The sequence below is a fragment of the Solanum verrucosum genome, unplaced genomic scaffold (genome assembly GCF_900185275.1).
Source record: "Solanum verrucosum unplaced genomic scaffold, falcon-dt-bn FXZP01000196.1, whole genome shotgun sequence".
Classification (NCBI taxonomy): domain Eukaryota; kingdom Viridiplantae; phylum Streptophyta; class Magnoliopsida; order Solanales; family Solanaceae; genus Solanum; species Solanum verrucosum.
Window position 1 is genome coordinate 750,029 of NW_026020420.1, and position 13,946 is coordinate 763,974.

At 31.2% G+C, this 13,946-nt stretch overlaps 4 protein-coding genes across 4 annotated transcripts; 2 read left to right on the forward strand and 2 right to left on the reverse strand.

Annotated features, from left to right (window-relative positions):
- The first annotated feature begins 717 nt into the window (after positions 1-717).
- LOC125840925 (MADS-box transcription factor 23-like) lies at positions 718-3,308 on the forward strand. Its single transcript, XM_049519904.1, has 7 exons — positions 718-911; positions 1,248-1,323; positions 1,421-1,473; positions 2,149-2,248; positions 2,343-2,384; positions 2,738-2,880; positions 3,184-3,308. Exons 1-7 carry the CDS (start codon positions 724-726, stop codon positions 3,269-3,271), a joined length of 690 nt encoding a protein of 229 aa, XP_049375861.1. The 5' UTR covers positions 718-723; the 3' UTR covers positions 3,272-3,308.
- Positions 3,309-4,155: 847 nt separating this feature from the next.
- Positions 4,156-5,579, reverse strand: LOC125840926 (ribonuclease III domain-containing protein RNC1, chloroplastic-like). The gene is made up of 3 exons (XM_049519905.1): positions 5,350-5,579; positions 4,777-4,863; positions 4,156-4,564 (listed from the first exon to the last, which is right to left on the reverse strand). The coding sequence occupies exons 1-3, from the start codon at positions 5,488-5,490 to the stop codon at positions 4,247-4,249; spliced, it is 546 nt and encodes a 181-aa protein (XP_049375862.1). The 5' UTR covers positions 5,491-5,579; the 3' UTR covers positions 4,156-4,246.
- Positions 5,580-5,598: 19 nt separating this feature from the next.
- LOC125806910 (ribonuclease III domain-containing protein RNC1, chloroplastic-like) lies at positions 5,599-8,457 on the reverse strand. The gene is made up of 3 exons (XM_049486666.1): positions 7,566-8,457; positions 6,105-6,309; positions 5,599-5,631 (listed from the first exon to the last, which is right to left on the reverse strand). Exons 1-3 carry the CDS (start codon positions 8,339-8,341, stop codon positions 5,599-5,601), a joined length of 1,014 nt encoding a protein of 337 aa, XP_049342623.1. The 5' UTR covers positions 8,342-8,457.
- Positions 8,458-12,629: 4,172 nt separating this feature from the next.
- Positions 12,630-13,504, forward strand: LOC125840924 (protein MIZU-KUSSEI 1-like). Its single transcript, XM_049519903.1, has one exon. It carries the CDS (start codon positions 12,630-12,632, stop codon positions 13,428-13,430), a length of 801 nt encoding a protein of 266 aa, XP_049375860.1. The 3' UTR covers positions 13,431-13,504.
- The last annotated feature ends 442 nt before the right edge of the window (positions 13,505-13,946 follow it).

The following is a 13,946-nucleotide window of genomic DNA, read 5'->3' on the forward strand; positions in this document are numbered from 1 at the left end:
CCACTTTCTTCTTTACACACTAATGGCGAAGCCATGATTTTTAATATAGGGTTCAAAATATGAATAAGTAAACACATGAGCTAGCTGAAGGAGGTTTAACATATACTATATATACATAAAAAATAATTTTTACAACAATAGGCCCAAGCTGGCTCCACCCCTGTTACAACAACAATAAAATACCCGGTGAAATCCACAAGGTCTGGGGATGATAGAATGTAAGCAGACGTCACCACTACCTCGTGAAGGTAGAAAGACTGTTTTCGAAAGACCTTCAACCCTGTTACACTCCCCTTAAAAATCATAATTTGAGATAATTATTTATAGTAAGATGGACAACTAATATCGGAAAGAGAAATAATCTAAACAATTCTTTTTAAAGAAAAGAGAAAGAATCCATAAGTGGGAAAACCAAAAGTGCAAGACGGCAAAACCATATTTAAGGTACCTTACCACATTTAGAAAATCCAATATTTCCTTCCAATATTTTCCCTTCCAATTAAGGTAGTACTATTAATTAATTACCATTTACCCAACAATTCAACTTAACCATAATATTATTTCTATATAATAGATGATGAATCAGTTCACATTGGCAATTATATAACATCCATTGTATTTGTGTTAAAAAAAAATTAAACCAAGACTCTTTTTAATCCTTTTTTCTTCCTCTCTTATTTTAATTTTTTTCTTAGGGTTTTTCAAACTTTGTAATAAAAAAAAATGGGAAGAGGGAAAATAGAGATGAAGAAAATTGAGAACACAAGTAGTAGACAAGTAACATTTTCAAAAAGAAGAGCAGGACTTTTTAAGAAAGCTGAAGAATTGTCTGTTCTTTGTGATGCTGAAATTGGTGTTATTGTTTTCTCCAATACTGATAGGCTTTATGAATTTGCTAGCTCTAAATCCAGGTATACTTGCTTTGAAAAGTGTTATTTGAGTCGAGAGTTTATTGAAAATCGAATTTATATTTGCATAAGATAAAATATGCGTACATCCCCTTCTCCAAGCCCCATGAAATTATTATTAGTACTAAATTTATTTGAATTATTAAATTTAATTATATGAAGAAAAAAAAAGAATAATTTTTTGGGTGAAATCTTGAGTGTTAGGTAAGGTGATTGTGATTAATCCATTTTTTTGGGCACTTATTAGATATTATATACATTTTCATTTTTTGGTAAATAAGTAGTAATTTGTCATTTAATTTGATTATTGTTCCTCTATGTTAATATATGTTTGTGCAGCATGGAAAAAATTGTGGATAGATATAACAATTCTTCACATTCATCTGAGCATCCTACAGTTGAAAATTTGGTAGAGGTATTAGATTATATCTAAATTTAATTAATTAATTAAGTAATCAATATTGAAGTAATTAGTCACTAATTTGCTTGATATTCCCTTTCATTAATTTCAGCCTGAATTGAATTCCTTGAAAGCTGAAGTTGCAAAATTACGAAAGGCTACCGGGTAAGCTCTTTGAAGATCGTTACTTTCTTCGTCTTTAATTTATGTGATATCTTTTAAATTTCAAAAATAAAATGATCTCGATCTTTTTATTTCTTTTAAATATTTCAAATTGTCAATTATTATGCATTATAGTACTTTTTATATAGTTTCCAAATATGTTAAAATCATGATCAACAACAAAAAAAATTGACTCTCGAAATTCAAACAGTGTCACATTAATTTGATTCTTGAAAAAGCTGGATTAATTTGACCTAAATATGTAGCCTAGAATAATGACCTATGAGAATTTCTTCAAAATATTTTTAAATTTTATATTATTTGATATGTTATAACTTATATATAACAATAATAAAGAAAAAAGAATAGTTTTGTTGGTTTCATTTGATAATTAAAAAAAGTTATAAGAAAATAAAATTAAAAAAACGGTTAGAGTTGGACGGATTTTGACATGATCGATTGTTTACCCATCTTAATCCAACTCATCTCAGCTCAAATAATGTATGAGTGGATTAATTTAACTCCGTTTATTTATCTCAGCTCAAATAATGTACGAGCGGATCAATATAACTCCGTTTATTTTAAAACGTCTAAATTTATTCTAACCCGTCCATTTGATACCTTGATTATCAGTATATATAAATTAAATTCTTCGTAATATTTTACATATTTATAAAGGAGGATGATGGGGAAAGAACTAGATGACCTGGACTTCAAAGAATTGCAGCAATTAGAGCATCAACTAACTGAAGGCATTTTATCTGTTAAGAATAAGAAGGTAATTAATCCATCTAGCATCATTAATCAATATTAATTATGTTTAATTATTGTTAATTAAATCATCTTTTGAAAACATGTCTATAATTTTTCAGGAACAAGTACTGTTGGAGCTACTTGAAAAATCAAATCTGCAGGTACACTTTAATTATTGTAATTACATATATTAATCTTTTGAATTAAAGTAAATGGAAGAATATTTAAGCTTAAAAAAATAAGAAAGGGAAACAATGCAACATGTTATATTAAATTATGTTTCATCGTAGTATGGAAACAAAAAACACGAGGTGATTTTTTTTCTATATACTCAAATCTTGACCGACAGGAGAGAAAATACAGGTTAAATTATACTGATAGTGTAAACATTATCCACAATGGTATATAAATTCATTATTGGAAACTTAAATAAACACTTTGTTATTTTATTTGTTTTTAATTTTTCGAATATTGATTATGGTCTAATATTTTGATTATTTTTTTAAAATTTAAGATTGAGGAACTTGGACACAAATCCTGTAATCATTATCCTGAAAATTATGAAGCAGCAAGGAAAATTTCTGGTGGAAATTCAACAGTTATTTGTGATTTTAAATCAGTTGGAGAAGAAAATTCAGACACTTCTTTGAGCTTAGGGTAATGTGAACTCAACTTTTTCTTTCTGTTTTTTCCTTTCTTATTTCATAAGGGTCGCACTTTAATGAGCGTGATGTAGACAATCTATTTTATTGCAAGTATTAGTGACTGTTTCTAAAGCTCGAACCCCTTGAGGTCATATAAAGACAACTTTATTGTTGCTCCAAGACTCTCTCTTGACTAAAAAAGAATTCAGATATATACATCACAAGATTTACGAACATCGTATGACTTATATACAATTACTTATAGTTATTTTTAGGCGATCGTTACTAATATGTTTTTTTTTTTTCATTTGTGCAGACTATCAGTTGCTACAAGTCAGAAGAAAAGAAATCCAAAAATTGAATGCACTTCAAATGATTCTGAGAATCTAATGATTTTAGATTAATATTTTCTTGAATACAAACTCACATTTTCATAATATTTATTGTTGTGTTTATGTTTTTAGGCATTTTGCGCTACCTATAATTCTATGTCACTAGAAAGTTGTAAGACCATCACATTAATGTTGTGTATTTTTTTGGTTTTTCATTCGGAGTCTAGTATTCGCCTTGAGGTTTTCTGATTAATCAAATTTTGTATCGCATAAAATTCATTTAAGAAAAAAAATACTCCCTTTTAGAATTTTTTCTATTTTTATGACTCAAACCAATCACTTGCATAGAATATATAATAACATGTAATTACAAATATTTATTTTTAAAAATGACATAGAGATATATGATTATCAATTCAACGCCTTAGGATTTTTCGATACCTTGTTTATGAACTATTATTTGCTTATTTGATAAGATTATTTAATAGTTGCAAAAGTTGAATAATTTTCACAAATAGCGAGGCTTTTATGTTTATGAAAAAAAATACAACTTAAAAAATTCAAATTATATGTCCAGCCAAAATTTCAACTCCAAATCAACGCAATTTCAAATCATTCATGTCTGACCCTAAAAATATAAATTGTACACATGATAGAAAGAAAATAAAAGTCACACCATTTTTCAACTCCGACTCTAGATCCTGAATTCACCTCTGCCTACTCGTTCTAGTCTGGTCCTATAGTACGCGGACACGAGGCAATATGTGGTTTTGATTACAATGCAAAAATTTTCTTCTGGCAAAATCTCCCAATATGAACACTCGAAACATCTTATCCTATCAATGCCAATGACAAATGTCACTATTGTTACACTAACCATCAGGTCGATGAGGCTTTCCCAGGAGATGTTTTCTATTTACATTCCCGTCTCTTAGAAAGAGCAGCTAAACGATTGGACTAGATCGACACAGGTTAAGGCTAAACCGATAACACAACACTGCCAACAAATTGGGCTAGACAGAAGAAACAACATTTCTTAGTTAGTACTCATACCACCTTAGGTTGGATTTGCTCAAAGTCAAAAACCTCAAACATGAGGCGTCTTACATCTGGCTTACCATAAATAGCGTAAGAGAGTCCATGGATAGCTTGTTGAACGGAAGTTGTAGCTGGATTCCTGAGCCTACGATTGTGCTCGAATGCATCCTGAACCTCCTCACTGTATATGATAAAGCGATGTAGATTCTTTTCTCGCAAATATCTCCCACAGAATTTGTTCATCACAACACGCCTGTGTCTCTCTTGCAGCCATCTCCCAGGAGCATCGAGATGCTTCATAAGTAATCTTTCCGCCATTACCAAATCCTGTATCACGAGAAGGAAACTATCAACGTTTTCTACAATCGAACTTGATGCTTAGCAGACTCAGCTGGCATTAGTGTACATTCTAGATTAATCGTCATCCATAAACAGAAAGGTGGCTTCGTTTTCCTGATTCTGTCCCAAACACAAACTAGAAAACGGAACAAAAGAAAGCAACGCAACCACATAAATCTAGCCGAAACATTATCACATACCTGGATTTTTTGACCAAGATACTCAAGCCGCTCAAAGCAAAACCTTGGATGCTCAAATTTGTATTTTGATGGGTGCAAGAAAGCGAGCTGCAGTTTATATAGCAGAAAAATTCGCAGTATAGGTAAGTTTTTGCAATACTCATTGATAGACTTATGGAAAGAGACATCATGATACTGATATATAAACAAACACCATAGACAACGAGACGTCAATCAAAATGGAGTAAAAGAATTTAAGGTCTTTATAACGGGAGGGGAACAATAATATAAAGCCAAGTAAACAACAAATTGGATTTGATAATTGACTTCCGGAAGATGGTTAATGTTGTATGGCATCAATAATTACAAAAGGCTAAAGAGGAACTTACACTGTAAAGGCATATGCAGTTTGTACTCTACTATAACTCCTTATTTGTTAAACGTATACTAAGTTTAGAATTTAAAACCATACAAGCAATTTATTTTTTGATAAGGTAATTTGCTCCCTTGATGACTCGAGCCCACAAAAAGTAGTGGTTTTTACATGTTCCTCACAGATTGTTGTGTTCAAACTACAGCCTGAAGAGTAAATACCTGTAAACCAAGTCCAAGTTCAATGTTTCTGGCTTCAGTAATCTCAGGAATTCTATCATTCATAGCCAATGGGTACCCCAGTGTCTGCATAACTTGAGGTCTGCTTGTATAATCCCATACATTACCACGGAACCTATGCATGCCTGGTGGAACACACGCCCTAAAAACCCTTGGGTGCGCAAAAAGAGCATCCTCTGGAGGCTGTCAATCATAAACACAGAAATGAATAAGGAATTTGAGTTCAGATGGTCATTTCCTTTCTTCAAGTTGCAATTGTTTGCACTGATATATTTGAGCAAGCAATTTATATTAAGGTGAATAAAAATGCATTAATATGAAGAATGAACAAGCACCCGTATACAAGTATACCAAGAAAGTAGAAAACATTACAAAAATATATCAAGAGATTCACGTATGTACCAGGTATACTAGCTTTTGCATGTGATTCTTAGCTTTTACAATGCGATTGATACTAGTGAAAGGACTTATTCCTTCTCCCTACTTTTTTTTATAAGGTAACTTTAAAGAGTTAAAAAAGGATCAAGAGAGTTCTGAAAGTTGCAAACTAAGTAACAACCTAAACAAACTAAAGGTACATTTTCCCTACTTTTTCCCCTGTTTTTCTTCAAAAGGAGGCTAATATTGATGCTTGTCGCAGTATTTTAAGTTATTGGAATTTAATCCAAAAAAGAACACTCTTTAAGATTGGGTGAGAAAATTAGACATTTATATAAGATAAAAAGTTCAGATCTTGCCTTATACGCAGCAACATCTTGCCAGCTAAGCTTTCTGCCTTCAAATTCTACTGAGACATAGTCTACGTCTTCCAACTGTCTCCTCAATTTGGGCTGGCAGTCTTCAGCCTCAGGATCCATTCCAAACACTTCAAATAGGACCCGATAAACTTCAGGCATTCCAAAACACAAGTATATTGCTCCAAACAAAGCCCAGAACACAGATCTGTCAAGTAATCATGGAATTCAAGCTAGTATGAGGCAGTGGTAGTAGCTAGGTAGCTAAATAATATCACAAGAAAACAAAAATCATGCGGATAAGAAAGATCAGGACATTGAAGAGCATCATAAAACAGGTTCTACCAAATGAGAATTGTTACATGGAATAAATCCATTACTATCATAAAAGTGGGAAGACTCAAAGTGAAGTATTGATAGACAAAAATGTCCATATAAGGTTGATGGGCCTCTTAAAATGCATTCCTTGACATTAATGTACAAAGAAACAACTACAGACTAGAACAGGCTATATTAATCATGTTCAGACATATTGTGTTGTAAGGATCTATAGTTCAAACAATTTTTTTAGAATATTTGGTTCAAAATTCTATAATACTTGCATTGTACTCATGCAGTGCACGTACTTATGAACTAGTTATATTATAGATCAAATTTCGAAGTATAACATAATTTGGCAATGCCAAAGAAACCTTCTTCAAAGAGGAATTCTTGTTTGTTCACTTCGATGTCTTAAAAAATAGGAGAGTAGCTGCTGAAACTCATGAACCAGAATGGCCACTTCAGACATAAGAACTTTATGCATCCTAACCTATTGTAGCATATAGATTGAAAGGTTGATACTTCTACTTTAATCACTACACCAGATCAAGACTAAATGTAGTCTAAACTTTTTCAATCAGTATTAATCTTTGGTTGATCCACTTAATACGCAATCTTGATCAAAGTTCTTCTCTTCCCTACAGCACCACATTCTTCTGTGTTCTGCAGAATTGTTCTGATACTTCCACTCCACGTACTATTATCATAAAACAAAGCCTGCACCTAAGCCTACTTGGATTGTGTAATAAACCTCATACTTTAGGAAGTAAAACTCATAGACCATGGTGTTTAGAGGTCGATCATTATTTTCTTTCTTCAACTAAGAAACGCCACATTAGCAAGATTATCAAGGAAAGAAGTAAGAAACTAGTATCTACTGTTGACTGCTCAGAGGTGGGGGAATATAGTGTTGCTAAAACGTAAAGCATACACACAAGGATTACTAATAAATAGCTCAAGAGTATGACATGACGAAACAAAACCAAATGAATACAATTATTCAGTTCCACCTAAAAAATTTGCATGTACATGAAATGATGAATTAAAACTAATAAAGTTCAGAGCTTTTCTAGGCAATGTATCCAACTGAAATTAAAATAGCAACTACCAAATGTCAATCAAAGAACCAAGATATCAACTTACTTGACCGGCGGTTCCCTATCCAATCGTTTCAACTTATCCATATCATCATATGGGAAAATCAAATTCTGCAAGCTGGCATTTTTAATCCACCTAGGCATATACCTTTTCCCAATCAATGCATACACCCTTTCCCTCATTGGACCAGGAGACTCCCTAGGATACCTCTGCAAGAAAAACTCGCACATCGCCAATTCAAGAACATACTCCCCTAAAAAACCCAATCTTGAATGTCCTGACCTAACATGCCTAGCATTAGTCCTCTCACACTTAGGATGTTGAAATGCTAAATACAACAAAGTATCAAATTGTTTAGCTGGATTATCATCCCCATAGCTTTCAGAACTCTCTAAAGGGTACCCTAAACACTGTTTAGCTTCAATCAAATACTCATCAATCCATGTTTTATCAGCATTATTGAGTCTTGAACATGGTAAGCAAGAACTCAAAAGTGGAAATGACTTTAAAGACAACTGTGGGCTATTGAGAAATCTTTCAGCTAACTTAGCATCATCTAAAGGGGGTTTTAGTATGAATCTTTTTGGGGGTACTTTTCTCTTAGGGGATACTACTTTTTTACGCTCAGCTAATTCTTTGAGAAGCCTTTGGGGACTATTTTGAGGGAGCCCTTTCGGGTCTACTGCAACTGCTAAAAGATGAAATCTTGGACCAAACTTGGAACTTTTTACATGGGTTTTTATAGGAAAGTGTGACAATGAAGATGAGAAGGAGAGATCAAATGAATTTGGTTTGAAAAATGAACATAATTCCATGGCCATGTATAATGAAAAGGGTGTCTGAGGAACTTACTGAAGTTGATAAAATTGATAAAAATTAAGAATTTTCCAGAATTTGAAGGAGGTTTTTGCAGGGTTTTTGGTAGAGAAGATTGAAACAGGAAACAAAGAAGGAGATAAGGGCAGACGATAGGCTGAGGCGAAAGCTTGTTTCTGGAGAATCGGGTCGAATTTGGATCAATTTTTCGGGTCAAGTTATTTTTGACAACCTTTACATTTCTAGTTTTTTTTTTTTTTTCAATGACGTGATATCTGAACTAGCTTTTGCACATCTTCACTAATTTTATTTAGATACTTATTACCTCTCACCAATAACAAGTATAGGTGACTTAGTCTACCAAGATTAGGATAGATGAGAAGAATCACATAATATTTCTTTAATCTAAATTTCAGGTGATTTGTGTATCTACTCCAACAATAATATTGTTTCGTATTGTTATGGAAGAAGATATACACCTCTTTAGGAAGCAAAAATTAATTGATCTACTTTTATTTGGTATTTTGACGTATTTCATTATTTTTTTTGCTGACTTGTTTTGATATGTTTTACTTGATCGAGAGTCTATTAAAAATAGTCTCATAATTCTTATAAAATAGACTATTACACGCTATCTCTCTTGACATCACTTATAAAATTTTACTAAATACATTGTGATTGTTATTGTTGGTCATCTCTTCTTTTAAAATGTTTATAATTTCTTTTGAGATAATAGCTTTTTGACTCCTTAATTATTGATAAAGTCTAATTTGTTCCTCACTTCCTTGTAATCATTAATTAATTAAATTATGTGTCCTTGGTCCTGATGATAGGAAATATGTTAATGCCAGAGTTTAGACTATTTTTACAATCATATTTTATTCTCAAATAAGAAGTAATAATACCAACTTAACGTAACAAGTAGGTAATTAGATGATGAAAGGGTTAATAATTCAGAAATTTGTGAATATTCTTAAGTAAAGGGATCAAAACTGCACATTTCAAATAATTGAAAATTAAATTTACTTACAAAATCTAAAAATTAAAATTTTTCATTAATTTGAGGGACCAAAAATGTCATTAACTCAATTCTTCTTAACAAATGATTTTTTCAATTAAATATTATCATGTAGTCTAATCCAAACTTAATTAGTCACGTAAATGACGACGAGTACATAATATTGTGGATTAAATTTATCACACAATTCCTGCATGACGTTTGCATGTCTAATTTATTTTATCAAACCCTGTGTTCATTAATAATTGTTAAAGTCGACCATTTAATTAAATATATCTACTTTGTTTATTCATTAGCTACGATATCTTACTTTGATTAAAATAAATCCCATCCCACTATATATTAGCTGTGATATATTACAGTGAATAAAATTCCATTTTACTTATCTCTTCCTTTTAAATTATTCTCTCTCGGTCCTAGTTTATTTGATTTTCGAATTTTGAGATTCAAACAAGTCTACTTTTATCGTATTATTTTTCATACATTTTTTATCAGTTATTGAGACTTGTACTACTTTTTACGTAGTTTCCAAACATATAGAATTTATTTCAAAATACTTAAGATTCCATACATACATTCGCAATTAAACTTGAACAATTTGACTCTCAAAATATAAATTTTACTACGTAAATTTAGACAAGGGAGTATATGAAATTATTTGTCTCTAAAACATGTCGAGAGGACAAAATTTACTTTCTTGGAAAAACAATTAATTCCTTCGTTCCTTACACCATGGGGGCGTTTGATTTATGGGGTAAGGGTTAATAGTTTCAGAATAAAATATAAAATTGTTTTATTTTATATTTGGTTGAATTTTAATTTCTCCATTAAGTAATCATGATATTGGCGTCACTTACACTGTGTTATGGTTGAATTTTATTTTATATTTAGTTGAAAATATTGGCGTTCATGACGTATTTTGCTTTATTTAATTTAACAATGTGAATATATTAAGTCAAATGAAGATGACAAATGCATCTGGAAAATAAGATTAATTTCTGATCTCATTGATTATAAAGGTCAATTGATTAATCATTCTCTTAAATATAATTGGGTTAGTTTTACCAATTTGATTGGCCATAGCACCCAGACAAAGGCCTATTTTGGAACCGTCCCAATATTAATTAAATACTTAAGATGAAGATTTTGATTACTTAGTTGACTTGTTATAGCAATTTTACTAATTTTATAACTTGCAACGATTAAATGAGAACAACATGAATTTGACGCAAATATGTGATTTGAGATTTTCTTTAGAACTTATTGGACTGGCTAACTTAAATAATAAGAAATCACTATTTATAAAAGTTCTTTCACTTATGAGGCTCGAGCCTCAAAGTCGAAATATTTTTTGAGGATGAAGAATCTTATTCATATGATATGATCATCTCATATTAAGTTACTCAATTAGGAGACTTTATGTTTTAAGACCTTTACTCCTCACCTAATTATGTGTCTAGACATAAAATTTGAGAATTTTAAGTTTACGTGCTTTTAAATATATATTTTAAAAATAATTTATTGAATTCTGAATAAATTGTTCATAATTTTTAATTCGTAAGTAGAATTATAATTCCGCCCCTTACGTGCATATCTGCATGCTCCTCGTACATGCATGTCAATGATGTCATCCCCTTCAATGTGTGCTTTGTTTTCATCAAAATGACCACATAATTTACTTTGAAATTGTCAACTAAAGAGAGATGATCAATCTAATACTATTAAAAAACAAGAAATTATCGATAGAATAAAATTTCATAACTAAACAATAAAAAAAAACAGTTTTTAAGTGAAAAATTAAAGAAGCATCATCTATAAGAAGTAAGTGTTTTAAATTTTTTAAGATAAGATTATCATATTAAACTTCATGTTTTTCAATGGTAGTAACTTTTATTTAATTTTAGTTTGACACTTATAATATTTTTTTGAAAAGATTGATCAAACACAAACTTAACAAAAGTAATTCTCAAAATGAAATAGCTAAACATAGATTAATTCTATAAAAATCATTTTCTTATTTGATATTTTTTTTAAAAGTACTTCTAAAATTAAATATTTCTCAATGAAGCAAATTAACGATCAGCGATCAATCAAAATGACACAGAATTATTGAGAGGAGTCCACCAAAGTAATCATGTTCAATCTCTTCAAGTAATCTGAGTCGTCCATTCTTAGCCAAGATCAGAATCTAGCCGGCAAAGGCACAAAAGGCATTTTGTAGATTATGATTTATAATCATCAAACGGCTGCACGTGTAATCTTGATTATGCTTTGCAGGACCACTTAATCATCACCAACTATAATTATTTTTAAAAATCCTGACAATATAAATTCTTTTACATGATCTGAACATTTTAATAACTTAATATAATAGGTAACTTACATTATTTTTTAAGACTTTATGAATAATTACCTATAATTATCGTATAGTGATTAAATAGTATAATGAGATTCTTTTATATATATTAAATCAATGTATAAATAGGTTAAACTCATAAAAATTAGTGCGTGTATATAAATAAACATGAAATGATCAACCCTAAAAATAATGGGGATTTGTATTCTAAAATTTTAAATTTAAAGGTCATAAGTTTGAAATTTGCGCAAACAATTTAGATTAATATTTAAGTGAAGAAGGTTTGATTTATGATATGTGCTATTTGAGTCAAGGGTGGAGTTAGTTTGGGGCTAGGGGATTATCCGATCGAATCTCCTTCGACGAAAAATTATATTATATTTATACATGACTAAAATTATTTTTTGTGTATATATAATAGATGATGAACCCCTTTTGGCTAGTTTTTATGCTTACTTTTTCATATTCTGAACCTCTTATTGAAAATTTTGGCCCTGCTATTAATTTAAACTGATGATCTATCAAAATCAATCACTCTATTTTCACAAAATAAGAACAAAGTCGTGCACATACATTTTGATTACCTTCTTAAATCCAACTTGTGAAATTACAATATGTGAGGTTAAAAGAACAGACTCATCGTCATGATTCATGAGTTTAGAAGACTATGATAAAGGTTTGACTTCAGACTTTTTTAATCATAAAAAAAAATGAATTAATGCATGAAATGATGGGCATTATTTAAATTTTTGTACAACCAAACAACACATAATTCTCACTATTTTCCCTTTATATATATTGCCCACTTCCAAACATTATCATCATATATCATCTTTTCAACCTATCTTTCTCCTTAATTTCTCTCAATTTTTGTCCTCTTTTTTCTTATTTTATTTTAATTTCTTTCTTCTTCTTTACAATGAAACAATATGAACAAACATTTCCAAGTACCCTTCAAAGAACAAGTAGTTGCAATAGCTCCAACAAGCTTATAATTCCATCAAATTACCTAAATTCAACCAATTCTTCAATCATTCATCACCCTTTTGAGGATAATTTCTCATATACAAATTCTTTTATTCATCGAAAAAATCGCGGTGCAATAAAAGTCAACTTTAATTTTTTCAAGTCTCTTCTAAAAATTATTTCCTTCCATACTATGCTTCCAACATGCATGTTTATTAATTTCCCTACACGTTTTACACCTAATTCATGCCGGAAAGTCACCGGAACTTTGTTCGGTAACCGAAGAGGCCACGTCAGCTTCGCCATTCAAGATAATTCCACGTCATCAGAGCCTAGCCTTTTGATTGAATTCGCCATCTCAACGTCTACTTTGGTCAAAGACATGTCATCGGGTCTGGTCCGAATCGCGTTGGAATGTGAGAAAATGCCACGTGGCAGCAGGCAATTGAGGCTCCTCCAGGAACCTAAGTGGGCCATGTATTGTAACGGAAGGAAGTGTGGGCACGCGCTTGCCCGCGTGTGCACGGACTCTGATAGGCACGTGTTGCACACTGTGCGGAACGTGTCGGTTGGGGCCGGAGTGATTCCGGTTGTGGGTGATGGCCGGAAGGGTGGCGAGTCAGAAGGTGAGTTGATGTATATGAGGGCTAATTTTGAACGAGTCGTAGGGAATTGTGACTCGGAAGCTTTTTATATGATGAATATCGATGGAAATGGAGGGCCTGAACTTAGTATATTTCTTATTAGAACTTGAAAAGAAAATAAAATTCAAATCTATATATGTTTGTATCATTATGCGTGTTATTTTATATTGGATAAATAAATTTAACTCACCTTGGTGTTTGTCATAAATGTTTTTATTATATCATCATTTTGATTTCCATTTGATATCGTATTAGTTTTGAACTTTGATTAATTTAAATTTACGAATATTATTAAAGAAGAGAAGTTTTTCAAATTGGTAATGTTATGTGGCACCAAAACACTAGTTTGAAAATAACGTGTTGCGCCATTCAAACGTGAGATTACATATGCTCTGAAAATGCATCAAAATGGTATATTTGTTATAGTTGAAAATGATTTAGAATCCCCACACCTTTAGGGATCCGGCAAGTCCTTTCCATTTCTCCAAGTTTTTATGAAAGACACATGTCATCAGAGGCGGAATCAGGATTTGATGTTTGTGGGTTCTAAATTTTAAAACAGAACAACATAGTAATCTAATATAACAATCTTTAAATTACAAATATATATATATATATATATATAT